Source organism: Pezoporus occidentalis, unplaced genomic scaffold, assembly GCF_034315485.1.
Source record: "Pezoporus occidentalis ecotype Australia unplaced genomic scaffold, CSIRO_AGI_Poc_V1 ctg49, whole genome shotgun sequence".
Lineage (NCBI taxonomy): Eukaryota > Metazoa > Chordata > Aves > Psittaciformes > Psittacidae > Pezoporus > Pezoporus occidentalis.
Window position 1 is genome coordinate 3,255,155 of NW_026915824.1, and position 26,558 is coordinate 3,281,712.

A 26,558-nucleotide genomic window follows, 5' to 3' on the forward strand; every position below is an offset into this window, starting at 1 on the left:
AAACACCTAAGATTAACAGAATATTTGCTTTTATGCATACAAGCAGTTAAATATTTAGTAGGAAATTGCTATTAGCAATGACATGAAAAGAAGAACTTCAATCAAATGGAAAACTATATGTTGAAAGTGATGCAGAAATACATTTGGATCCTCTCTGGGTTAAAAAAAAAGGGGGGGAGAAAAAACAATGTGGCTTTTTCAGAACTGCAAAAGAAATTAGTGTCACTGGTATCTGAACAGAAAAAAAATATATTAAAAAGTAGTTACGTAGTTAACAGTCTTTCCATGAGAATTAACAAACACAACAAGACAGAACCCGTGCTTTTCAAGTACCTTTCTACTTTAAGTCTTTTAGAAGCAGTCAGGGCAAGCATTAAGTATTTAATTCATAGACACAGCATGAAGAAAAAGCTAGCAACCATCTTCATATGCTCAGGCATAATATGCAGTCTGAGACCTATGCCACAACAAATCAAGTAAGTATCTACTAATCATGCCTTCCTCTTAAGTGCCAGCCACTTGCCAGAACAAGCTTTATACAGAAAGCAATAGCCTCTGATTCCTACTGTACAGGTGGGGATTCAGTTAAAGTTGCCTTGCCAGCTGAAGAGTAGCTTGACCTCAGTAGTTACAGGTGCTAATTACTGGTCTGGTGATGAAGGCATTCTTTAGGAAGACACACATGGGACATGAATCTGGGCTTCCCAATTCAGTTGTTTGCATAGAAACCAACAGAGCACAGAAGTATTACCACTTGAAATGGGAAGCTCTATTCAGATTGCCTGTCATTCCCTTCCCAGTGTAAGCATGTTCAAAATTCTCCAATGAAACTGTATAGAAATGAAACAGATAACCTGTTCTACATGCAACAATTTATACCATCTTTGCATCTCCACTTGGAAATCAGCAAGAGGCAAGACTTTGGAAAGAGAAAACATGAATACTTTAGTTACTGTTCAGCTAATTAACCCATGCTACTGACAGTGTTCATGACAGTAAGATTCTGCAGCAATATTGCATGTATCCATTTCCTACTTTTCTTTATCAAAAAGAGATCATCACAGCACCTTGTTGAAACATCCTTTTGCAGAGGTGTGCTTTGTCCTGAGCCACTGTGTTTTACATGTGTCCTAGCTTACGTAATTGCAATATAGGTGCCCCTAGTTTTCTTCTTTGTTGAACAAGACTGAAAAGATAAAGCAGTTGCCCTTTCTTGAGCAGCTGCTTCACAGAACATCACTGGCAGAAAGACAACTTAATTCCATACCATTTTCATAGAAGTGAATTACTAAACAAACCAAGCTTTTCCTCCAAATATGAAATATGGGTATTAAATGAAAAGGAATTTACAAGCAATTTCCAAGTACTGTACCGCCCTCTGCAGTCAATGTGTAAGTTCTGCAAATACATCTGCAAGAAAGACTTGCCCACATTCCTTGTGAAGATCAGTAGAATAATAAAACCTTTACCAATTGAAAGCCAGCAGAAGTAACATTTGTATGATATTGATTTACTTGTTAGAAACATAGTAACAGAATATATAACCTTTTTAATTCTTCATATAAATGTTCTGTGCAGTAAAGGATGTGCAAATGTATGTTCTGCTGCTGTTTCAAAATGGATCAGATTCCTCGGTGATACTTCTGGCACTTACTCTTGGAACTTCACAGAAGTTTGCAATGCCCCACATGAGAATGTTTTCTGGTTACTTCTAGTAAATATCCAAAATAAACTGCTTTTGTTAAGTTACATTAACTGATCTATCAATGACAAAGAAGTATATTTTACAGTTGAGCAGCATCTTTTCTCCCTTCTTAGGGACCTTATCCCAAAGGCACTACCACTATCAGCTATGAGCTCAGCCTCAGAAAGTGGCAAATCCATCTTGGATAAAGCTGGCATTGGCTCTATAAGACGCAGGGGAAGCTTCTAGCACCTTCTTACAGAAACTACCCCTGTAGGTCCCCCACTACCCAAACCTTCCAACACCAAACTTCTTCACACAGAATGTTTAATACAGCATTATTTTCCCTGTTAAACTGACAGAGAACATTTGACAGCTATCCTTGGGCCACCTGGAGGTATCTGCTAAAACGCAACTCCTTAAAATGCCTTTTTGTTCATTAGCTTTAAAGCTCACTTGCTTTATATATTTGTTTCATAACCTCCTTGTTGAATATGAGGTATGTGTTTACTCAAACAGTAAAAGTTCTTCACTGACTTAATTAAGAGCAATTAGGAGAACAAATTTTACACATGTGTAAATCCTCTGGATATTGACACAACTTCAAATACCTGTTCAAGTAGCACATAACACCTGGTAAGACTACAAAAGCATACAACACCGTGTTACTGTATTTCTATAAAACAAATATGTAAGAAAATTAATAGAAATTACCAGGTTCTTCCTCTGTAATAGGAGAGTTCTCCTTCACGTTTTAGTGTTTGAATACTATTGCAATAGAAGGTACTCAAATCAAGGCCTAACACTGATAACATCATATGACAAAACTATTCCTTCAGAACACCTTCATTCCAACTTCATTTACATCTGCTTTTTTAACTTGGATCTATCTATGAATACAATTTTTTAAGTAATTATCAGGAGGTTTTTTCTCCTCATAAAAGAAAAACTTTGTACCTTATGGCAACATTAAAATACAGAATATTAAACCGCACTTTCTACTGCACACCATGAAAGCAACAAAGACAAATAAACATCACTTATTCCTTTATAAACCCAAAATTAAGCTTTTGAAGATGCATTCTTCTGCTGTCACTGGGCAACTGGAAGATTCTTGTGCCACAAACATTCAAGATGTAGCACTAACAGCACGTCATGGGTGGGAACTCACGACGACAGGAAGCAAGCAGGGCTTGAAAACCCCTCTAGAAACAGCTTCGGCTCGGGCTGTGGGCTGGGAAAAGCGAGCCCGGCAGGAAAGCCCCCAGGCCCTGCGGGCAGGTGCCCACAGCGACAGGCCCTGCGGGGAGCCTCTGGCCTCCCGCCCGGCGCTGGGGAAAGCTGCGTCGGTGGCCCCCCTCAGAAATACGCTCGTTCGTCCGCCAGCTGCTGTGCCTCAGCGTGCGGCGACAAAAAGAGCCTATCAGCTAAGAGTGGAAGACAGGAGGCCCTCCCAACGCACGGAGGAAACTCCCAGCGCCGACGGAAAACTCGGTACCGGACCAACCCATCTGCCCGCTTCGCCGGGCGTCCTAAGCAACAGCGGCCGGTTTACCTTAGCGACGCCCCGCCCCGCCGGCAGCACCTGTTGCTGCGCGACGAGTTGGCCGCGGCCCGTACGCTGCTGGGCTCGTACGCTGCTGGGCCAGGCCATGGCCGAGCCTTCGGAGGGGCCCTCGCCGCAGGCTGTCCCGCAGCCACATGAACCAGGTTACGGTCTTTATCAGCCAGGATACAGTCCGTATGATGATCAGATACCCGATCCCACACAGCAAATGCTGGCAATTCAGAATGCAAAAGCCTTTTTACTGAAGAGCAGCACAACATCTGGCCTGAACTTGTAAGTCTGAAAGACAGACACAACTGAAAGGGGTAGGAAGTAATGATTGGAGAGAAAAGTAGTATTGGTAAAAGGGCAAAGGGTTATATGTTAAGAAGGGGAGGTATAGCAAGGGGTATATATAGAATGGACTATAAATGCTATATATAGAATGGACTATAAATGCAGTAATTCCTACTATGTGACGCCTCTGTGTATTCAACATCTTTCAGAATCAAAATTCCTAAGAGAATTTGTAGAGTTCAAAGGTTTTGATTAAGAGCAAATTTAAATTCAGCTTCAGCTCCAGAGGCAGGTGCCTTCCAAAAATGGAAGATGGGACTACTCATACTATAGTCAGGCCAGTTTCAAGTCTAATTTCCCATAAAGCTCCATGTTCCCCTTTCATCTGACTATTCCAACAATTTCCCCAAAGCTCCAGGTGATTAGCTTCTACTTTCAATCTTAAAAATAAAATATTCTAAGACTTCTGTATAGTAGGCTGATAATATTTACATTTATATGACAGATATGATCATCTTGCTAATATGCTAACAAAGATCCTGGATGAACAGCCCACAAATGTAGTAGACATAATTGAGAATATCAGCAGGGATGTGAAGTGGACTCAGTTTCGGAAAAAAATGGACACTCTTCGAGATGAACATGAGATTCTTCCAACATTTGAAGCTGCAGAAAAGCGTAAAGCTTTGTTCCTCAAGGCAAATGGAGAAGGAGAAGAAGAAATAGAAGAAGAGGAGATAGTGAGTTATTATCACAGAAAAATACATACCATATATACCAGGGAATGGATGGGAGGATGGCGGGAAGGGAAAGGAGGAAGGGAGGGAGTTGTGGTCTCCTTTGTAGTATTGCCTCTCACAATCGTATACATAATTGCAGCCACAGTACCATGTACCCTCCTCACAGCTGAGTTGGTCCCATGTCTAAGTGTGAAGAAGAAAACCCATCTGGCTACTTAGTTGGGTCTTTTTCCTATAGTAAGTCTAATACCCTGAACCTTTAAAACCACAGATGTTTGAGAGAGGATGAACAGAAAGTAAAGGTTAAAATATCTCCCACATGCCAGTTCAGCATGGAATATTGCATCTAATTTCTTTACCTAAAGTGACCATAATTCTGGTACTCCAGTTTGAGAATATTGTGCACAGCTGCTACTGTAAAATAGAGAATGGAGAATTTTGTGATCCTTCCAGCTCCAGCTGTGATTCCAGTCTGTCCTTCTCCAACTAAAAAAAAAAAAAAAAATAATATGGTTATAATGAAGAACTACTAGAATTGAAAAGCCACTTCTTACAACAGGGGATTTTTCAGTATGCAGTTGCTTATATGCAGAAGCATTTGTATACAATAAAAAAAATAAATTCTTCAAAAAAAAACCAAGGGAAACTAATCAACTAAATGTCGATTTTCACATGAAGTTACCAGTATATATTCAAATGAACTGCCACTGCAGAATATAAATATTAACAACAGCAGAGACAGTCTTTCATCTTTTCTGTAGCCTATTACTTATTACAGTAAGCTTATGCAATGGTAAAAATGGAACATGTAGGGAATTTCAGAAAGGAATTTTGAATTTTTCATACTCTGGTCTATCTTGCTTTGGTGTAAGAAACCTGGAAGGGCTGAAGAAATTCCATACGAAGCTAACTTCACTTCTTCCAAATTTGAAGACTTCTACTTGTTCTAGTTGTTCTAGTGAACAACTTCTACTATCTTTGTGTGATACAATCACCTACCCACATGAAATGAGAGAAGAGTGAGAAAGTGAATGGAAATAATGAAATCATTATTGGCCTAGTTTTGCTTCTACTGAAGACAGCTGGAGTCTCATAATGGGCCTTAGTAAGAGCGAGCAGAGGCATTTTAAAAAATGAAAACCGTATGTCAAGGTTTTCAAAAGAACAACATTCACTCCAGAAAAATATTGCTCATCTGGTGTCTAAATATATAAAATATGTATTATATTTTCCCCAAATGAATCTGCGACAAACACAAGGAAAAACAGTAACACCGTTTGCAGGCATCAAGGTCTCTTTACATAGCTGACATGCTGCAGCACTGAGGTCCCTTGCAGATCCTGTGTAAGAATTCTTACTTTCCTTATTTTGCAGCAATTAGAATTTGAAATTTTAAATCTTGTATTCTAAAAGCTGAAGCTCATCTGTGTTCTCTTTTTTACCTTTAAAACAGCATTTCAGGTTGGTTTTTTTAAATTATAGTGGAAGATGTAGTGAATGAATGTCTGTGAAGCACCTTGAGAGAGTAAGTGGCACTACAGGAAAGTGAAGTGTAACATTCAGTGGATAAACCGTTGATTTTTCAAATAGATAATTACACTATTCTTCAGCTCTAACTCCATATCTTCTTTCCCAGGGAGAGACCAGTCTACCTAACGTGATGGAAACAGCCTTTTATTTTGAACAGGCTGGAATAGGCTTGAGCAAAGATGAATCCTATCACATATTCCTTGCCCTTAAAAAACTAACTAGTGTTCAGCCAGTGCCCCAGACCTGTCGCTTCTGGGGCAAAATTTTGGGTCTGGAGATGAACTATATTATAGCTGAAGTACAGTACGGTGAGGGGGCAGAAGAGGAGGAAACAGAAGAGGAAGAAGCTATTGAGGAAGAAGGGAAAGGTATGACTGAGTTTGAAGATGAAGAGGAGGAAAAAGAAAAAGATGAACCACCAAAGTCCACATATAAGCCCCCACCTACCATCCCAAAAGAAGAAAGTGGAACTGGGGCTAATAAATATGTCTACTTTGTCTGTAATGAGCCAGGCAATCCCTGGGTGAAGTTGCCTCCAGTGACACCAGCCCAGATTGTCTGTGCCAGGAAAATCAAGAAGTTCTTCACTGGTAGGCTGGATGCTCCCATTGTGAGCTTTCCTCCTTTCCCTGGAAATGAGGCAAATTACCTGCGTGCACAGATAGCTCGGATCTCAGCAGGAACCCAGATCTCTCCAATTGGATTTTACCACTTTTCAGAGGAGGAAGGAGATGAAGAGGAGGAAGGAGGAAGAGATACATATGAAGAAAACCCTGATTATCAGCCTATTCCTGTGGCTGAAATGGTGGATTCTCTCTCCAGCTGGGTACACCATGTACAGAGTATTTTAATGCAGGTATGTTCAGGAATAGCTCATTCACACTGTGGTGCTCATAGGGTTTCAGAATGTAAACACACTCCTCACCTGCACATTTGAACTATTCACCAGAAATGGTATTGGCCTAAAATATTTTTTTTAAGAAAATACCTTTGATGTAGTATATAACATGTTGCACATATTTACATTTAGCATATATTTTTATATATATATACTTAGGAACCTTCTAGGTGTGTTCTTGAGATCAGAACCTACCTTTAGATAACAATATGGAATTAAGCCTTGATAGATAACAATAATTTCTGGTGATCTATATTAGGTTTTCTCTTTTGAAGTCTTTACTTGACAAAAATGTTTTAAATTCTTTTTTCTTGGACAGGATGCTAAAACGCAGGTAGTTTATGATTGTATGCTAAATGAAACTTATTTGATGTTTTCTTTTGGTTTATTTTTCATTGCTTACTTTCTGCTGTGAAACATGTAAATGCAAAAGCTTAAAAGCTTGTTGATACCAGGCTGGAAAGAGGTATCACTAAGTTGATTACCATTGCTAGGTACATTGCTGGCCAGTCTACCAATTCAAGAATGCTAGCGTGAAATAACAGCAAATAGTAGGAAAGAAGGTTTAAAATTATTACCAGAAAAACAGTAGTTGTAAAAGAAAAAGAAATGCATGCATTAGAACCTTAAGATAATATTTTGTTATGTTCCTCTGACTGGTAGCTAGATAACAAGGCAAAAAAAAAGTGTCAAAGTCATTAAGTTAAGCCTCTTAGTTTGCAATAACTGGTAATGTAGAAGGATATAAACCCAAAGGGCAAGAAACTGAAGATTACAAAATAGCAAAAACTGATGACAGGTATAAGGTCATTCTGGAATAATGAACATGAGTGAGGGAGGAATGAGGGATATAGGGAACACTCTGCCAAGAGGATACAATATTCTGCTAACAATATACCAGTGTTAGAATATATATATTTCTTTTCTTCTCCCCCTCCCTTAACTATGAGTGCCTGTGTCTGAGCCAATTGTTTTAACTGGCTTGCATTCTTTGAGTGATTGATATATGTATTTATTATTTTTCCGTATCAATTATAGGGTCGCTGTGTTTGGCTTAATCCTTTTCAAAAATCAGAGGAAGAAGAAGTAGGAGAAGAAGAGGAGGAGAAAGCAGACGAGCCAGATGACGTACAGCAAGAAATAGGACCACCTCTTCTCACTCCAGTCTCTGAAGATGAAGGTATTCTTCATGGAATATGAAGTTTGTGATGGAGAGCCATTAGGAATGTTGTCATTTAGGTAGTAAATATTTGAAGTTACAGGACTGACGCTTCATGGAGAAATACAGTTTGCCCCTGGAGGGTAAGCACATTCTCTTACAAAATTGATTAAAAGCAAAATGGCTATCAGTATTGACATTAAAACAGAGATATTTGGGTTTACTAGTTAACAATCTGGTTGTGAATAAAGGGAACAAGTACTCCAGACTTGCCAAGCTACTGTGAGTTCAAGACAGCTCACTACATTGAATACATTCAGCTCTTTTTCCATCATCTTTTTAGGCGAAAAAGTGTGTGTGCATGTGTAAATAAATAAATATATATGTACACGTGTGTAGATACACAAATAAGAATTTAGATCCTGTAGCATATTACTGCAGCAAATCATGGAAATATGGAAACCTGTGTATTAGATTACACCACCAGTAAATTATTTTCTTATTCTCCATTTGTTGATCAAGGTGTAATATAATTTATCTGTAAGTTATGAAAAAGTTGTTGACAAAAGACTGCTACTGAATTTCAGAAGCATGATCTTTTCTATACGTTGGTCTATTACCATTCCTGTGCTACCTACCCATACATTCAAACAGCCTGTTTCTATGCAGCGCCTACATTTATTGTTTCAGACTTCCAGCTCTTCTAACATGCAACTTAATATAACCATTGCTTGAATTCTGTGGAAGTCTTGTAGCTCAGTCTTAAATATTTCGTAGAGGCATCAATTTATTCATAGACTGTGTGTGTTTGGCTGCCTCCAGGAATTCAAAACATCCCTGCTTGGACAGGTCAGATTTCTACAGACCTGATCCCAGAATACGCTGTTGCAGTCCTCCAGTCTAACCGATGGCCTGGAGCATATGCCTTTGCATCTGGCAGGTGAGTAGCTACTTGATATGGTCACAACACAGACTGTATATGCTAAACATAGACACCGGTCTAATGAAGCCAAAGCTACTGTATTATTAATTCATTGACTGAATTCTAAGTATTCCAGAGACTGGTGGGGAAGGCAACTTGTGAATATGTATTTAAGACTGAACTGAGTAATTGTTGGAAAGGCTAGGATGAAGTTAATGGATGTAAGTGTCCAGCCAGTATTTGGGCACAGCCCTTGATTCAAAACATTATACTTGAGTCTCTGGTACTTTTTATAAAAACAGCTACATTCTGCAGTCATGACCTCCACATGCTTTTAAATGGGTGCTGGATTTGGTGTCAGGAACACTGCTATGTTACCAATGTGGAGTTGTGCAGTACAGCAAAGTGATATACAGCCTTCACCATTTTAGCATTTATACAGATTTTTAAGTGAAAGATGTATTAATCAACAGTCACAGCAGTTAAAAAGAGGTGCTGTCTTTCAAACACTCCTGTTACAGAATAGCTGCACCAGGGTGACTTTTTGCAGAGCATGGAAGCCTGATAATACCTCTGCAGATGTTCTGTCAGGGGTAGAATGCGTGACCTTTAACTTTTCTTTCTCAGGAAATTCGATAACATCTACTTTGGCTGGGGTCACAAATACAGCCCACAGAACCACAATCCCACCCTGCCGCCACCAGTGCAAGCAGAATACCTCAGTGGGCCAGATATCACGGAGACAAGTGACCCCACCCTGGAAGAGGAACTGGCTTTCAAGGCTGCACAGGAAGCAGCCTTATCGGCAGCTGAGGAAGAGGAGGAAGAAGCAGCTGAGGACGATGAAGAGGATGACGAGGATGATTATGATACGTGAGGGAAACATACGGTTTAACAGTTTAAACACGAATAGTAATTTCATAAATTAGTCATTAATTAGTTGATGCTAAAAGACATGCCGCATGTTCTGTATTCTGGCGGCTCTCCCTTGCAGCCACCTTCCCCTTGATCTTACTTCAACCAAAAAAAAAAAAAAAAAACCAAGAAATAAACTTAATTTCCCAACAGTGTCACTTATACGTGTGAACGCGTATTATTTAAGTTCAGTAAACACCGTATTAACCAACCGGCCGGCACCACGGACCGCCGCACAAGCCACTGCCGCCCTGGCCGGCACCACCTCAGGCCGCCCTGCGGGGGGAAGCGTTTCCCCACGCCCTCCCTCAGAAGCTGTTGGCTGTGGTACGCTCCGCGGTTGCGTCTGTCCCGCACGGACCAATAGGAAGCGGCTGCAATAGAGGTTTAAACTCTGTTTGGCGGTTAAGTCACTTCGTAACTTCACTGAGCGCTGGCGGCCGGGAGAGGAGTTGTTGCTTCCCTGTCGCTCCACAGAGGTCCTGGCGATGGCGGACGAGGGAGCTGTGACGGTCTGTGTGCGTGTGCGGCCGCTTATCGCCAGGTGAGGCCTTGTCCGAGCGGTAGTGTCGCACCTGATCCCCGGCCTGAGGGGAGGCTGTAGTGCTGCGCGCGGCTTCCATGTCCCTCGGGTTCCCCCCCCGCGTTGCTGCCCCTTCCTCGCCTTCAGCAGGTCTCCCGGGAGTGCCGCTGCAGCCTTACGAAGAGAGGAGGTGGGGGCGAAGTGTGGTGTCTGTCCCCGCGAAAGGGAAACCCCGAGCAAACAGGGCTGTCGGAGCTTTGAGTGGGCGGTGATCCCTGAGGAGCAGAGCCCTCAGGTAACGGATTATTTCTTTGTTTTAGGGAAAATGCCTTAGAAGATAAAGTGTCACTCCACTGGAAAAGTGAAAATAATACTATTTCAGAAGTGAATGGGACAAAAGTATTCAGTTACGGTAAGAATATGAGAGCAGTTACTTTGATGTTTACATGGACTTGTTACCGTGCTACTTGAATGTATTAACCAAGTTTAATGATGCTGGCTTTTTGCAATGGCCATCAACTATTTTTTTTTTTTTTTTACTTCGCAATTTTAAAGAAGTGCCATCTGGGCAAGTAGGATTTCTGGTTTTGTCGGTACCAGGAACATGCTTTTAAAGGCACCTTCCTGGTGAATATGACCTTCTCTATCTTGGTTCATGGTGTAGAGTGGCTTTGGAACACATGAGCTGTATTCTTGTCATATGAATCCCAGTTACAAATGGACTAGACTAGGGCTAGTCCAGAGCATTTAGGGAGAAAGACCTTTGGGACCCCAGCATGTAAAAGTGTGTAGTGTGGATGCTAGATTGCCATAACTACCTCACTTTGAGTCTCTACCTACTGATCCACTCTACCCGTCATCAGGGACTGTAGTGATAGGACAAGGGGTAATGGGTTTAAACTTCAACAGGGGAAGTTCAGGTTAGATATAAGGAAGAAACTCTTTACTGTGAGGGTGGTGCCCAAAGCAGTGGTAAATGCTCCATCCCTGGTGGTGTTCAAGGCCAGGCTGGACAGAGCCTTGGGTGACGGGGTCTAGTGTGAAGCATCACTGCCCATGTTGGGGGGATTGGAACGACCTTAACATGACCTTAAGGTCCTTTCCAACCCAAACCATTCTGTGAATGTAGCCACTGCAAGGATTTTTGCCAAAATACAGTTATACTAAAATCATGCTCCAGGCTAGGAGTTTAACAATTAGCCTGTCTTGTCAGGCTTACAGTTCTCTTAGATAAACTAGCCGTAACATTATTTTACGATTAAATGGGATGGCTATTTAACTGTGTCCGTCATTTTTAAGTTTTTTTTTTTTGACTTGCCTGTTCATCATATCTTTTTTGGTTCCAAGTTTAATATCTTTTTAAGGAAAAAGAAAAGCCTACATTAGAAGCGTTATACTTTTTGTTTGAGTCCTCCTATAAACAGTCGGATGCCTATTTATTGAATCTGAAGTCAGCAATACTAAGTAAGATGGCAGCTTGGTTTTGACTTGCAGCACAATGTATTCATATGCTTGATTTTTTTTTTTGTTGTTGTTTTTGTTAAGATCGTGTGTTTCACTCAAGTGACAGCACTGAGAAGTTATATGAAGGTGTAGCTGTTCCAATTATACAGTCAGCTGTGCAAGGGTATAATGGTAAGTTTTAAAACTGTGTTCAATTTCTGTTTTTAATATATTTCATGGTTAATTAGTTAAATTTAATCATCTGTTCTAGGCACAATTTTTGCTTACGGACAGACAGCTTCAGGGAAGACATATACAATGATGGGAAATGAAGATTCTGTAGGCATTATCCCTAAGGCAGTTCGACATGTTTTCAAAGTTATCTGTGAGGTGAGTAATTCCCTTACATTGAAGTGGCTGAAAGGACTAGTAATATTTGTAATGGTTATGTGGAAGTTAATTTTAGTAGCAAGGAGCTTGTGAAGGATATGGATTTACATTGGCCTGTATGTTGCAGTTGCTTTGCTAGCCTGGCAAAGATGAGTAGTTAAAAAAAAAAAAAGGCTAATGGGACTCTCTTAGTTGGAATCAAATCAGAACAAAACTGAGCTGGGTTGTTAAACGTGTAAATACACTAAACTATACTGTAAGTCTAAATAGATGCTCACCTGTTAATATGGTAGACAAGGTAATGTGACTCTTTATTTAGTCTGCTATTTTAAAACTTACAAAAATTAACAATATTAAAGACTTCCAGTGGGAAGAATATGGCACTAAATTTACTTATACCATAAAATCATAGCATGGTTTGGGTTGGAAAGGACCTTAAGATCATCTAGTTCCAACCCCCCCTGCCATGGGCAGGAGCACCACACACTAAACCATGCCACCCAAGGCTTCGTCCAAGCTGGCTTCGAACACTGCCAGGGATGGAGCATTCACAACCTCCCTGGGCAACCCAGTCCAGTGCCTCACTACCCTAACAGTAAAGAATTTCTTCCTTATAGCCAGTCTAAACTTCCCATGTTTAAGTTTTAACCCATTACCCCTTGTCCTGTCACTACAGTCCCTGATGAAGAGTCCCTCCCAGCATCCCTATAGGCCCCCTTCAGATACTGAAAGGCTGCTATGAGGTCTCCATGCAGCCTTCTCTTCTCCAGGCTGCACAGCCCTAACTGTGGTGCTAGCTGCAGTATTTCTAAAGGTTCTCTAATTAGGGTTTTCCAGGAAAAGAGGTCACACAGGCTAAAACACTGTCTCCACCACTGAGGTCCACCTTCTGGATGGGGAATTTCTATTCATGCACGTTTTAAATTGCTGTTACTTCACTTACCCTCCTTTGCAGTGGGCTGTGTGCTCCAACATGGCTCTGTCAGCTTTCAGACGCTGCCACAGGAGGCGATTTCCCTCCATTTTATCATTCAGTTTCTTTTTTTTTTCATTTTATCCTTCAGTTTCATTTTTTTATCATACCAGGTTTTCAAAAGAATGATAGGCTAGTTGCTCAATGCTAATAGGAAGCAAGTAGAAGGTATAAGAACAAAACATCACCTGCAGAGCACTTGTTATCGGTTGAGTGAAACAGTCATTCCTCCTTTAAGGAGGTGCAGAGTACTTTGTGGGGGTGGGGGTTGTCTATAAAACTAACTAAAGGCAAGAAAACTTTCCATGATGGTGTAGTCCTGAAGCCTGTTGTGCAGCCCCAGTACGCTCTAGCAGGGAGACAGGGGAAGAAGCAGCAGCAAAGGAAATATGAGCAAGCAGAAAGAGAAGATGTCATGGTTTAAGCCCAGCCCTGCACAACCACGCAGCTGCCTGCTTACTCCCCACCTTCCTGCACTCTCCTGGACAGATGGGGAGGAGAATTGAAGGAATGTAAATCCTATGGGTTGAGATAAGAACAGTCCAGTAACTAAAGTATAATACAAAACCACTATTACCACTAATAATAATAAGGGAAATAACAAGGGGAGAGAATATAAACTTAAAAAGGGAAGGAAAATATCCAACAATAAACACAAGTGATGCACAATGCAATTGCTCACCACCCACTGACCAATAACCAGCCTGACGAGAGCAGTAATCTGCCCTTCCTGGTGACTCCCTCCAGTTTATATACTGGTCATGATGTGCTGTGGTATGGAATACACCTTTGGTTTGTTTGGGTCAGGTGTCCTGTCTCTGCTCCCTCCTGTCTTCTTGTGCCCCTCCTCACTGGCATAGCATGAGAGTCTGAAAAGTCCTTGATCAGGGTAAGCATTACTTAACGCACCAGTGTTCTAGCTGTTGCTATCAGCATTGTTTTCGGACTAAAGATGAAACACAGCACTGCACCAGCTACTAAGAAGAAGAAAATTAACTGTTACAGCTGCACCCAGGACAAAAGACTAGGTATACATAAAGGAATAAGCAGAAGGAAATTAGATATGGAAAGGGCATTTAAGCAGAACAACTGTCACCCTTCCAGTAGTGCAGTTACTTTTTATAATCCACAAAATGTGATATACCATTTATCCAGCTGGAAAGAGGTGGAATGGAATAAAACTGATTTTGTATTGATAGATGCTAATGTGCATGTGGAATGATATCCAAACATATACCTTCAAGGTAAGAATACTTGCATTAAAAGGTGATTGTTAGTTAGCCTTTTCTTTTTTTTTTTTTTTTCTTAATTCTTTATTTTTTCTTTTAACATCAGATTCCAGATAGAGAATTCTTGCTAAGGGTTTCTTACATGGAAATCTACAATGAAACCATTACAGATTTGCTTTGTGATAAAAGGAAAAAGAAGCCTCTGGGAATTCGTGAGGATGTTAGTGTAAGTGCATATAATGTAGTATAAGTATGGTATCTGCTTGGAGTAAAAGTTTTTTTTTAAAAAATACCGTCAGAGGTGTGTAGTTGAAAACTTGTCTGTGTCAGATTGTGTAACTGTTATCTTCAGAATTAGTAGGACACCTGATTTAGTAGAACAACAACAGTGAATTTGGGCTTGCTGTTCTTGGTTTCTCTATAACTGTCTGCAAAAGTAGACTTAATCCCTTAAGTCTTCTAGCATAGTATATTATAAAATCACAGAATGGTTTAGGTTGGAAAGGACCTTAAGGTCATCTAGTTCCAACCCCCCTGACATGGACAGTGATGCCTCACACTAGACCCTGTCACCCAAGGCTCTGTCTAACCTGGCCTTGAACACTGCCAGGAATGGAGCATTTACGACTTCTTTGGGCAACCTGTGCCAGTGTCTCACCACCCTCACAGTAAAGAACTTCTTCCTGTAGCAAATTATAAAATCTGGTGGTTTGGAGAGGCAGGGAGTGTTTTGGCTTTGGGGATTTTTAGGTCTTCCAATGTCCTGAATGATCAACACTTTTGGAACTTGGAAGAAGGGAGATTTTTCAGTTGTATAATTATGGCCTTATAACATTTACCAAGGAAACATACTTCTGGGTTCCCTCAGAAAATGACTAGAAGGGTATTTCTCTTGTTTTATGCTTAGGAAACTTTCTAGATCTTTGTTTGATTCTTGTCCCTAAAGGGACTATAGTTTTGATAAAGGTGTAAACTTGCCCTATCCCTTGTGACCAGAGTAAAGACATTCAATTAATAATGCTTTCTTAAAAGGAAGCAAACTGAAATAAACACCATAATAATTGCTGGTAATCTTAAGATATTGAAGTGAGTTTTAGAGTTTGATAGAATTTATTACTGTGTTTTTTCTTAAGAGGAATACATATGTAGAAGATCTCATCGAAGAGGTGGTGGTTGCCCCAGAACAAGTAATGGAATGGATAAGAAAAGGAGAAAGTAAGTTGCTTAGCCACTGTCAGCTGATATCTTAGCAAAGCGTTGAACTGGGTATATCTAGAATCATAGGGTATCTCTTTGAGATTATATTCAGAGATCAATGTTGTCAGATAGTTTCAGAATTGTGGTTTTTGTCTGATATCTCCAGTTTATCAGAATGTAAGCAGAAATATTCTGTTACTTTTTGACAGAAAATCGTCATTACGGAGAAACAAAAATGAATGAACACAGCAGCCGTTCTCACACTATCTTCAGAATGGTAAAAACTGTTTCATTATTAGGAGGGGTGTTAGTATTTTTAAAGTGGCTTAAACTTTATTGCACCATCTTCTAGATCATCGAAAGCAGAGAACGAAGTGACCTTGCAAATGCGAACTGTGATGGAGCAGTGATGGTATCCCACTTGGTAAGCAGTATTCCAAGAAGTTATTTAATGGGCATTAAGTTATTAAGTAAGCAATTTACCACTGCTGCTTTTTTGAGAAAATAATGCTGCTTTGTAATGACATTACAAGTACACTTTGTTGTTAACTTTGAGCAGACATTTCTTAAGTAGAAATCATGGTTTTTATTTGTATAAAGGGAGACTCCTGGGGTGTTACCTAGAGACTATGTTCCCACCAAAGGGAATTGGATATGGGAATAGTTCCTAGACAATTCATGCTGGACAGGGGGATGTTATGCCTTTCCCAGAAGCATAAGGAGCTATTGTTGGGGTGCTCTTGTGTTTTGTTAAATACAGCTCCTGACCACTGACAAGCCCACTGAAAGAACCTGTAAAGTGGGTAACCTTAAAGTTTCTTTTCTCCTCAGACTTAGTGGTTAAAAGAACATGTGGCCTACAGCTGCAATGGCCAGAAGATTAATTTTTTTTTTTTTTTTCAAAAGTAGCCCCACTTAGCACTAATCTCTTTGGTGGATTTGAATCATAAAATTATGCTTTATTACTGATATATGAAATAGCCTAAACTAGGAGGAGTACATTGCTTATCTCTGGAGTGTTTTGGTTTCTGAAGCCTTCTCTATACAGTTTCTTTGATTCTTAGGGAAGCCAAATCATCCGGAGGAATGAAATCAAAATGAAAGCATTTGAGCTTGCTAGAATCTGCATGAGCACTCTTATTTAGCATTGGGAATAGCAGTAAGTCAGTCACATGTGTTGTAGAAAGAGCTTTCTGTTCTGGCTTCATGTAGAAAAGCTCTGGGATCTGAATGTAGACACTGCTCATGCAGCATCTCAGCAATTTACTGCCCACTTCGTTTTTTCTCACTGCAGTGCATGGGATCTATTCTTCTTAAACCATGCTCTGCTCTGTCTCTCTTCTAACTGACTTTATAGTAACCTCTAGTAATAGCAGAGAGAGAGGTTGGATTTTTTTTTTTTTTTTTTGGTCTGTTGCTGTTTGGGGGAGTTAGTATAGGATTTTACCCTTCTGAAATAGAAACTCAATTTAAGTGAGGAGTACATGCTCAGGCAAATCATTATGGGATGGTATAAAGGTCTAGTTGACTTTGAACCAGATTTTGGAGGCATCTCCTCTGATATTGAATTTCTTCCTTTCCTTATCTCCACAGTGACAGGCAAGGAGAGATGTACAGCTGATTCAGGACAGGGTGCTAGATAGTAACTTCTAGTCTCTCTTTCCCATGAAAGATTGGACCAGAGGATCTGTGATTCTATGAAGCTTTCTATGGCTTGAGTTTGTAGCTAACACTTCTGTACTGAGCAACTGTATTTATTTTTTTTGTCACTGAGAGGGGGGGAAATTGCACTGCAAGATTGGAAAACTGTCAGGTATAATAGAGTTCATGCAAACTCATTCCATGTCCTTACGTACCTTGAAAGTACTGGTTGGTATGTGTTTAGTAGTTATGGATTGCTTCCAGTAATGACAGGCCTCTTGCTTTTTTCTAAGTGTAACTTCAGTTTTTGAAATTCTTAACCAAGATTTACAGTTAAGAGGATCTAAAACTAAATTGCCTCAGAATTAACCTGTGAAATACTTATTGAATTTGCAGAATTTGGTAGATCTGGCAGGCAGTGAAAGAGCTAGTCAAACAGGATCTGAAGGTGAGTGTTAAATGAGGCTCTTCTGAAGACTTCTGTTTACCCTTGTGAGCTTGACTGTTAATAGTGACAGCATAAAGCTGCACAGAAATGCATTTATCAGAAGAAAGTGGTCCGAGAGAAAACAAGTTAATATTCTCTTACAAGAAATCATTAACCCAAAAGTTATATCTAAGGCTGGTTTGTTATACTTACACATGTTAATACAGGCATTTGCAAAACTTAAACAGGAAACAAAATTAAAGTTCTTATGGCCCCAGCTACTTACTACACAAAAAGTATTAACATTTGGGAAAGATTGCTGTCTTATTTTGATGCATTTCAGCTATTATAAAGGATTTGATACTGGCTGCTTTTGGGCCATAGTGCATTGTGGCACTTGAGATTTAGCACTTGGATAACCCTTTTAAGTGTAACAGCACAAAAGCTTGACAGGTTTAAAATGTATCTTTATCTTTTAAATTAATAAAGTATTAAAAAAAAATGCTGTGTGATACCTAGGTGTCCGACTGAAAGAAGGCTGCAATATAAACCGGAGCTTGTTCATTCTGGGCCAAGTTATCAAAAAACTTTGTGATGACCCTTCTGGGTAAGCACTTGTGTTTGTATACCTGTTTTAATATAAGTCGTTAATGAAATGAGAAATTAAAATCCTTTATGTGTAATCCTGGTTTATGCAGGTAATTATTTCAAATAACCCATTACCTCTAGCAAAGATAATTACTGTTTCTTTCTATGCAAAAGTATTCTTTTTTTTTTCTCTTTCATCAGCTTCATAAATTACAGAGACAGCAAGCTGACTCGAATTCTGCAGAACTCCCTTGGAGGAAATGCGAAGACGGTCATTATTTGTACAATTACTCCTGTTTCTTTTGATGAAACACTCAGTACTCTTCAGGTAAAACTTATCACCTCTAGCGTTATTCAGACTTGAGGCTTCATTGTAGACAGGTTGAACAGGTGGAAGATCTAATTTGCTGGATTGTGGTCACTTGAATCTTCTAAATGTCCCCTGTGGACTTGGAACTTGAAATGTTTGTTTTGTATACAGCATCTTTTCCTAGTTGTCATCCTGTGCTAGGTTGTCTAACTAGAGCTTTCTGGCAGTTGGTATCTCTTCCTGGCAAGAAATAACCTGTTTTCTCATTCGCCTTTTCCAAACACAGTTAGAACTGCAAGTCTTCGCTAGCGCAAGATGTTAGGCAGATCCTACAGGAAAGGACCTATACAATTACCTACAGTAATTGACCTATTAATGAATCCTTTAGATAGGATTGTCTTTTTTATGATCTTTTGAGCTTTTTATTAGATAAAAAACTTTGTATATTTTTGCTTAAGTGTTAGGCTTCACTTTTTAGGTATTAATGTCAAGCAAAGGTTACTTTTTTTTTTCAAAGCTTAGAATAAATGATAAATGGAAGTGTAAATATTTAATATTATATCCATTAATATAAGTGTCCTTCTTTAGATGTTTCTCTTTATTAGAGAAACTGTCCCCTTAATTCTATTGGGAAATGTGAGACAGAGTAAGTCTGATATATTTGTTCTTTTAACTATTGCCCATAATATCCCTCCAGTTTGCCAATACAGCCAAAAGAATGAAGAATACTCCCAAAGTCAATGAAGTGCTTAACGATGATGCCCTCCTGAAGAGATATCGCAAAGAAATTCTGGATTTGAAAAAGCAGCTGGAAGAAGTATGCAATAAACATATTAATCTATCCTTAGTACTGATAGCTATTTTGAAACATTCTATTTTAAAACTAAACCAGTTAAATTTGGACTGATAGGTAAACTCTTTTGAGTTGTATCTGCCATTTCAATTCAGAGAATAGAAACTGAAAAGACAATGTGAAGTTTAGAACAACTGATGATGACAGTCAACATATCTGTGTGAAAGCTAACACTGAATGAGAACTAATTAAATCACTTGCTTTCTGTAGGTTATGTTTAAGAAACAGAAGTGTTGTGCCTTATAGCACACTTTAGTATTGCCACAGATCAAAAGGAATAATTAATTGCAATGTAAGAAGTTACTGTATGTCGGTTAAAGATTCCAACTTAATTTGTATTTTTCCCCTGTTACTGATGTTTAGCTTCAGTTTGAGTTGCAGGATGTTGCAACTGTGTAACACCATGGGCAAAACAGATGTCATGCATAGACACAACTATTATTAATAAAATCAGCAATAGTAACTTCCCACCAAACAGTGCTTTCATGTGGTCATCTTTTGCAAAAATCTGTGTAGTTGAAGAGCAGTCTTGCAAATATTGTTAGAGCATAGATCATAAAAGACGAAGGAAAATCACAATCCTGAATGTACTGGTTTGGTGAATTAAATTGTCAAAATATTATTACAAATTGTCATATAACTACAGATTTAAAAATAGCCGTAGAAAAAGGTTAAGGAAAAATAACTTGCCTCTTATACCAGAAATGAGTTCTTAAAAATAAGCTTGCACCTGGAAGTGTTTACTGTCTTCTGTACTTGGATATTCTCCTCATTACCTACTATATCGGAAGAGTTTGGGAAATCCCATGTGACCTTTGAATTACCCTATTGCAAGCTTAAAATAAAAATAACCTAGCTACTGTAATGTAGTTCCTTTACAACAGAATAGACTTTCAGTATTTCAAATTTTAAGACAACACATGCATTAGAGTAGTTTACTGTTATTTGACAATTGAATGGTAGTCCTCTAGGCTTCTGGCCCTATGAGAAGGTCATCTTAAGCAATGTTGCACTTGAAAGAATTGGGTTTGTTTTTTTTTGTTGTTTTTTTTTTTAGCTTAGAAAATCTGAGGCTGTATTGTTTTGTGAAGTTTGACCTCTTTAAATAATAAGTCTACAGGTAAATTGTAGTCTAATCAGTTTCATAGTTAAAAACAGCTCTTCCAGACTTAAAAGAATGTGTGTAGTTGTGTTTAAGTGTTAGTAATTGTGTATCTGTAGGTGTACTTTTGGCTCTTAAGATGATAGTTTGATTAATAGTCTTTTTATGGAAGGTGTCTTCGAAGACTCAAATTCATGCAATGGAAAAAGACCAATTGGCCCAGCTGTTGGAAGAAAAAAATTCTCTTCAAAAAGTACAGGAAGATAGGATAAGAAACTTAACTGAGATGCTGGTGACTTCTGCCTCCTTTTCCTCAAAAGAAAATACCAAAGTAAGCACCTGTTCTAGATTTATTTAACTGAAATACTATGCAAAAGGTAACATTAAATACATAGTTGTATTGCCAATGAAGACTAAGTTTGATATTCAATTTTTACATAATTTTCCTTATTTTTAAAGGGGTAACTTAAACGTAACTCCTGAGTGACTGTCAATTCAGTATTGCCTTGCAGTGAACAGACTATAGATTTTTGCTTTCAGTCTGTTCTGCTGTAGTTTAATTCTTAAGAAACTGCGAAACACAATCTAGTTAGCTGCTGATATTGTTATAGAACTAGGCTGATGCAACATCTGTTCTCTAAATGCCTTGTATCACTTTTCTGTAAATACTTTTTTTAAAGGCCAAGAGAAAGAGAAGAGTTACTTGGGCTCCTGGTAAAATAAACCAGGCAAATGTAAGCTATTTTGAAGACTTTGAAAAAACAAGGCTAAGTGAAACAAAAAAAATTAAAAGGTCTCTGACATCACTACCAGACATGGAGGACTGTAAGTATCTTCAGGAAAAAATAAGGAAACTTTGCAAAGCAGCTTTGAAGTGAGAAATAATACCTTTTTAATAAATGAGTTAAAAAGCAGATTTGTATTATTAGCAACCTACAGCTGCATTTAGTTGCCATTATACTGCTGAAATTGTTTTGTGAACCCAGTTTTAAGAGTTACGTTTAGCCCATAAGGAAACCTGTCTGCCAGCAAAGAACACTGCCTAAAAGGGAGCTGGTTTTAGCGTAACAATACTGGTAGTTCTTGCCTGGGATTAATTGGTAACTTGAGTCTTGCTATCCTAGATGAAATAATTCCCAAAGGGAGTAAGTCTGATAGCACCCACTCCCCCTTCTGGATATTGAGCTTTCTTTATTTTCTTAAAACTGAGAGTAACAGGTGTGAGGTAAAAGACAGCATCTACAAATATTTCTGCCATGCAGTAGCCAAAGTTGTTCTTTAACACAGACTGTCCATCCAAACCACACCCTCTCCCCAGGAGAGGGTTTTTCTGTATGTAGGGGTGGTGCTTTTTAAGCCTTGCAGGATACTGTTGAGTGGTTCTTTCCTTGATAACTAAATATTTTCTCTAGTCTGTAATTAAGTAGATATGCTGCATTTGGTTTAGTACTCATTAACTTGTTTTAAAGTGGTCATCGTAAGTATGGACTGGACTTTAGTTGTGTTCCCTTTCATAAGGGAAAATTATGAGATTCATGAGTCCTGTGCAGTGTGCTACATCTTTGCCATTGAATGATTGTTTCCAATCTGATAAAATTTATGGATAAGAAATTATTGATGTCCAGTTTAAAATCTACTGCTGTCTTATTTTTTTAATACATCTTCTTTTTCAGCTTTGTTAGAGAATTCTGTACATGACAACCAGTGTCTAATGGCTCCTGATCAAATTTCAGATGTAGAATGGACTGCTGGACCTAACATGAATTGGGTAATATAATCTGTTTCAATTGTGTAATACATTGCATACATATGACATACTTCCCAGTAAGATCAGCCTTACTCTTCTATAGAACATCAATATTCTTCTATATATCTGAGGAATTATAACTGGTTAGAAAGTTTCTTGGTCATCTCTGAAGCTGTGGGATGGTTCTATAATTGCATAGTTTTGTGGCAAATAATCCAGTAAGTGTTCTTATTTAAACAGGACTACTCATGAAAAGACAAGCAACAAAGAACACTAAACTTGCTTGATCTCATAGGTCAGTTAACTGAGAGCAATTCTTTTTCTAGACTCAGAGACACTTTGAAGAATCTGTAGAGCTCTGTGAAGCATTAGCACTAGAAAAGGTAAGTCTGTTCTGTGTTGTCTAGAAATAAGACTGACATTCCAACAACAACTTCTAAAGTTTCTTGTGCTTCTTCAGGATGTTGCTTTAAATGAGATCAATGTCCTGCAAGCTAACTTTAACAACCTAGTATTGGAAAATGAGCAGTTAAGATCAGAAATAAATGAATTGAAGGAGAAACTCAAGGAAAAAGTAGAACTGGATGAATTTGAAGCACTGGAAAACCAAACACTGAAAGTTCATGAGGTAAGGTCCATTGAAATAGAGGTAAGAATTCCTCTGTGCTCAGATGTTTTCTAGAGTTTATTCAGTGTACATAATCTTGGATCTTGATTTACAGATGGTGTTTATACCTACATTCAGCAATAGAATAAGTGAAGACAGGGCTCAAACTGTATTTACTCAGAATGTAAAATTCAGACTTAAATTTTTTGAAAGTTTCTTACTGAAGCCTGGTTAAACACATTTGTGTGTGTGTACATATTCATTGTTTTCATATATGTATGATCTGAATTTCACTCAACTTCTGTAGGAGACAGTTGTTTTGCTACATGTTTTGGAGCTGATCTGAAGTTACTGTACTGTTGCTAAACCATACTTCATATTTTGTGTGGAAAACATCTTGGCTTACAATCAAAGATAGCTCTAGCTTTTGATAGTCCTTCAAACTATGTGGGTATTGACTTCTAACATTGTTTAATTTTGCAATGAAAACAATAAAAATAATAGTCATGTCTGGAAAATTGAAACATTGAATTTTCTGCCAAGAAGTCAGAGAAAGTAAAGCTACCTACTGGATGACTTCCAGGAAATGCTGAAATATTTTCAGTTCTCTTCACATTCTAATGTTCTTAGTGGAGATGTTCCTTTTCTGTCCAAGTGTTTTATGCTCTGATTCTGTAACCTAAAATGTCTTACTTGTTAAGTTTTAGCTGCACAAGGAGTAGACTGCGAAATCAGTCACAGCAAAAAAAAACAACAGCAAAACCACACCAAAAAACCCCAACCCAACCAAAACTGTCAAACCAGCTTGAGGTATTGAGACATGGATATATTAATCCATTTCTTTCCTGATGCCTTCTCGGCAGATTGCATGTACATACAAGTCTGTTCAGTATCCTCTGAATAAGAAACTAAGTTTGAAGCTGAAGTTACATCATTTTGCACTGTTGACTTGGGTTACAATCTAATAAGATCACCTCCAACTTCCATTGTGTTCCCTACAAATATTCATAGATCTTAAACAAAATGGATCCATAACAGATTTTTGATCTAGCTTGTACTTAAGATTCTTTTTAGAAGAGCCTTTGTATGGTAGACTAATTGTGTTATCTTCCTTATCTGCAAAGATTTGTTAAACATTTGTTGATACCTATGTAGCAGATTAATTACAGCAATACTGAAAGGTCACATATTTCACTAAAAACATTGGTTAAAATCCATCAATTTAAATCACCACAGATACATACAGGTAAATTATGATTCTGAATAATGACATTTGACTTCTGACAGTAGTATTGTACCATATATTCTAAAACAATCCTCTGATTTAAAGATTACAGATTGGTTTTCTTCTCACTGTATTCTGAACTACATAAAATACAGGAGTGTGCTTATTTTAAAGTTGTTTTTTCACTGATCTTAATATTATAGGTTGTATTTTCACCTTGCCCATGCTTGTGACTTGTAGATGAGTGCTTATGGTAGAGCTTCTCTAAAAAAGACCAAAAGAAAGGAGTTCCTCAATTTTACACATGCTTTTCTATCCAGTCTTCTACTTTGCCTCCTTTCAGAGGATGCCACTGAAATGTTTTTGTGCCTTGCTTCACCTAAGTTTTGGCACCTGCTCATTTTGTTAGTGAACAGTTTAAATCACAAATATCTGCACTGTGGCATAAAAAGCTGCTTAACATTACTAGAATTTGAAGTATCATAGCTGTACAATTTCTGCATTAATTTGCTCTTGCTTCTCAAGCTGTTACAGATTAAAATGCACTTGAATCCTTTTTAATTACAAGGCTACTGAAACAGCTTTGCATCTTGTCTGTCTGAAAGGATACCTACCAACTTGCTCTGTTACTGTTTAAATAGATGTGTGTGTATATGGTTTGCCTATTAATAGAAAACACAAGACAGACCTTGCTTATTTTCATGGTGTTGGCAACTAAAACTAATGGTGTGGGTGCTTACTAACATTCTCTGCAATTTTGCTTCCATTTGCTCCACAGATGCAACTAATGCATGAAATTACCAAGTTAAAGAGTCTAGTTTCAAATGCTGAAGTGTACAATGAGGAACTTGAGGTGAGCCTGTCCATGAATTTACATGCAGTAAGACTTGTATGAAATGTGCTTGGTTTGTTTATTTTTTTTAAACACTGTCTGCTGAGGACAACCTAGGAATCAGTGGGGTCTGGTTAATCTTATTAGCTGTATGGGGGATATGTCTAAAACTTGTGAATGCTTACTATGAGCAAAACATTCTTTTGTTAAATTCTTACCTGAAAAAACAAACTGGGCACTAGAATCTTTCTTCTGCTTTTCTTTTTCTCCAATTTTTAGGCAGAAATGAAGTCCAAATTGGAACTGCTGAAAGAAAGAGAGAACAAAATAAGCGCATTACAAAAGCATGTGGAAGAATTGCAAAAAGCAGGAGCAGAAAAGGACACATCTTTTTCAGTGGTAAATTTGCATTTTCTGGGTTGAGAGGTGGTTTTGGTTTTGTTGAAGGTGGGTTAATTTGGGGTGTAACCTCTAGATGTAATTGAAATCTGCTTCCCTACACATCAGGAAAACTTTTTACACAGCTAAAAATGCTAATTACTGTATTATCATACAGATGTATTCTGGTGAAATAAAGCTATGGGAAATTCTGCTCTTTATCCCATCCGTCAAATGAGCCTGCTACTTTTCATTTTAGAGTAAACTTCCCAAGTTTTCTAAGTCTGTATTTACATTTTAAATGCATTATAATGAGCACCTTTGCTTTATTATGTCTATATATTTTTTTGATATCTGAGTGTTTATTTTCTTTTTCAGGGAGATTCTGATAAGCTAATTGAGGAAATCCAGCAGCTGAATAAGTCTCTCTTAGATAGTGAAAGCATAGCCTTGGATGCCAAAAAAGAATCTGCTTTTCTCAGAACTGAAAACTTGGAGCTGAAGGAAAAGATGGCAAGTACTATTTAAACAGCATTTATAGCTGCACAAAATGCTGTTAACGGCCTATCTGCTCCTAGACTGGTAAAGAAGGCAATCAGTAAAGACCAAATGTTACAGAGTATTTAGAGAAAGCAAAAGACTTGTGCTTCAAGTAATGTTTTTATTATGGAATTCATGGAAAATGGGTCTTCAGAAGAAAGGGAAAAAGAAAACAGACTTCTTCCACAGGAGTAGGTGGTTAGCTTTTGGTGTACTGAGAGAGTACAAATGAGCAGACTTCAGGACTTACTGGGACATAAGACTCCAAATCTAATTTTACCAGAGAATTGAAAAAGAAAAAAATACGAAGTCTGAGAAGTGTGACTTTAAGGCTTGCTTTGAGGGAGTAAAGGCAAAATTGTAGACATAATTATGACCCTGACCTCTAAAGTAAGGTATGTTTTGTTATAAGGCTCTGACAAGAATGCAGTTGTTAAATCGTGGCTTATTCTGCCGTGATTATCAAGGCCAGACTTGTTCAAGGTGACAACAGGAAATGTGACAGATGCAGTATTTAAATGTCAAACAGGTAGACTTTCATTTTGTGTATGAATTGCATTGTTGGTTCTTTTTGTTTTCTTGAAGAATGAACTTTCAAAGAATTACAAGCAAATGCAGAAGGATGTTGAATTATATCAAAGCCAAATAGAAGCAGGAAAAGCCAGCTACAAAAAAATGCAAGCTGACTTGCAGAAAGAGTTGCAGTCTGTATTTCAAGAAAACATCAGGCTAACTTTGTTGATGGAGGGTAAAGCTCCAAAAGGTACTGTTCCAGGTGGTGCTTTTATTCTTCTCCCCTCTCTTCCCTTTTTCCTGCAATGGCAGGGGAATAGGTAAGAGTTTAGCTTGTCTTTTCAAACAC

At 38.4% G+C, this 26,558-nt stretch overlaps 2 protein-coding genes and 1 long non-coding RNA gene across 5 annotated transcripts in view; 2 read left to right on the top strand and 1 right to left on the bottom strand.

Annotated features, from left to right (window-relative positions):
• LOC134173055 (uncharacterized) overlaps nt 1–26,558 on the bottom strand; it is a 314,635-nt gene that overhangs the window by 34,083 nt on the left and 253,994 nt on the right. The window lies entirely within an intron of this gene.
• Nucleotides 3,314–9,676, top strand: RSPH4A (radial spoke head component 4A). Its single transcript, XM_062636708.1, has 6 exons — nt 3,314–3,524; nt 4,033–4,267; nt 5,904–6,653; nt 7,734–7,875; nt 8,677–8,794; nt 9,404–9,676. Exons 1-6 carry the CDS (start codon nt 3,337–3,339, stop codon nt 9,651–9,653), a joined length of 1,683 nt encoding a protein of 560 aa, XP_062492692.1. The 5' UTR covers nt 3,314–3,336; the 3' UTR covers nt 9,654–9,676.
• The window catches only part of CENPE (centromere protein E), a 36,482-nt gene continuing 19,982 nt past the window's right edge, over nt 10,059–26,558 (top strand). Inside the window, exons 1-21 of one of the 3 annotated variants that reach the window (XM_062636710.1) lie at nt 10,059–10,235; nt 10,535–10,626; nt 11,760–11,849; nt 11,929–12,047; nt 14,356–14,475; nt 15,383–15,464; nt 15,656–15,723; nt 15,799–15,870; nt 17,484–17,535; nt 18,034–18,121; nt 18,304–18,430; nt 19,110–19,229; nt 20,540–20,698; nt 21,048–21,192; nt 22,041–22,135; nt 22,441–22,497; nt 22,575–22,742; nt 24,725–24,799; nt 25,058–25,177; nt 25,535–25,669; nt 26,282–26,459. In XM_062636710.1, the coding sequence (XP_062492694.1) occupies nt 10,180–10,235; nt 10,535–10,626; nt 11,760–11,849; nt 11,929–12,047; nt 14,356–14,475; nt 15,383–15,464; nt 15,656–15,723; nt 15,799–15,870; nt 17,484–17,535; nt 18,034–18,121; nt 18,304–18,430; nt 19,110–19,229; nt 20,540–20,698; nt 21,048–21,192; nt 22,041–22,135; nt 22,441–22,497; nt 22,575–22,742; nt 24,725–24,799; nt 25,058–25,177; nt 25,535–25,669; nt 26,282–26,459 (2,218 nt within the window). In that variant the 5' untranslated portion in view covers nt 10,059–10,179. The remainder of the gene's footprint in view (nt 10,236–10,534; nt 10,627–11,759; nt 11,850–11,928; nt 12,048–14,355; nt 14,476–15,382; nt 15,465–15,655; nt 15,724–15,798; nt 15,871–17,483; nt 17,536–18,033; nt 18,122–18,303; nt 18,431–19,109; nt 19,230–20,539; nt 20,699–21,047; nt 21,193–22,040; nt 22,136–22,440; nt 22,498–22,574; nt 22,743–24,724; nt 24,800–25,057; nt 25,178–25,534; nt 25,670–26,281; nt 26,460–26,558) is intronic. The other 2 variants (XM_062636709.1, XM_062636711.1) reach the window with 2 other exon arrangements.

Bases quoted from the DNA above. Each gene is read 5' to 3' on its own strand.
- RSPH4A (XM_062636708.1), top strand. From the start codon at position 3,337: ATGGCCGAGCCTTCGGAGGGGCCCTCGCCGCAGGCTGTCCCGCAGCCA. The intron at 4,268-5,903 runs GTGAGTTATTAT...CTTCTTTCCCAG, and splicing joins AAATAGAAGAAGAGGAGATA to GGAGAGACCAGTCTACCTAA. The intron at 8,795-9,403 runs GTGAGTAGCTAC...TTTCTTTCTCAG, and splicing joins TATGCCTTTGCATCTGGCAG to GAAATTCGATAACATCTACT.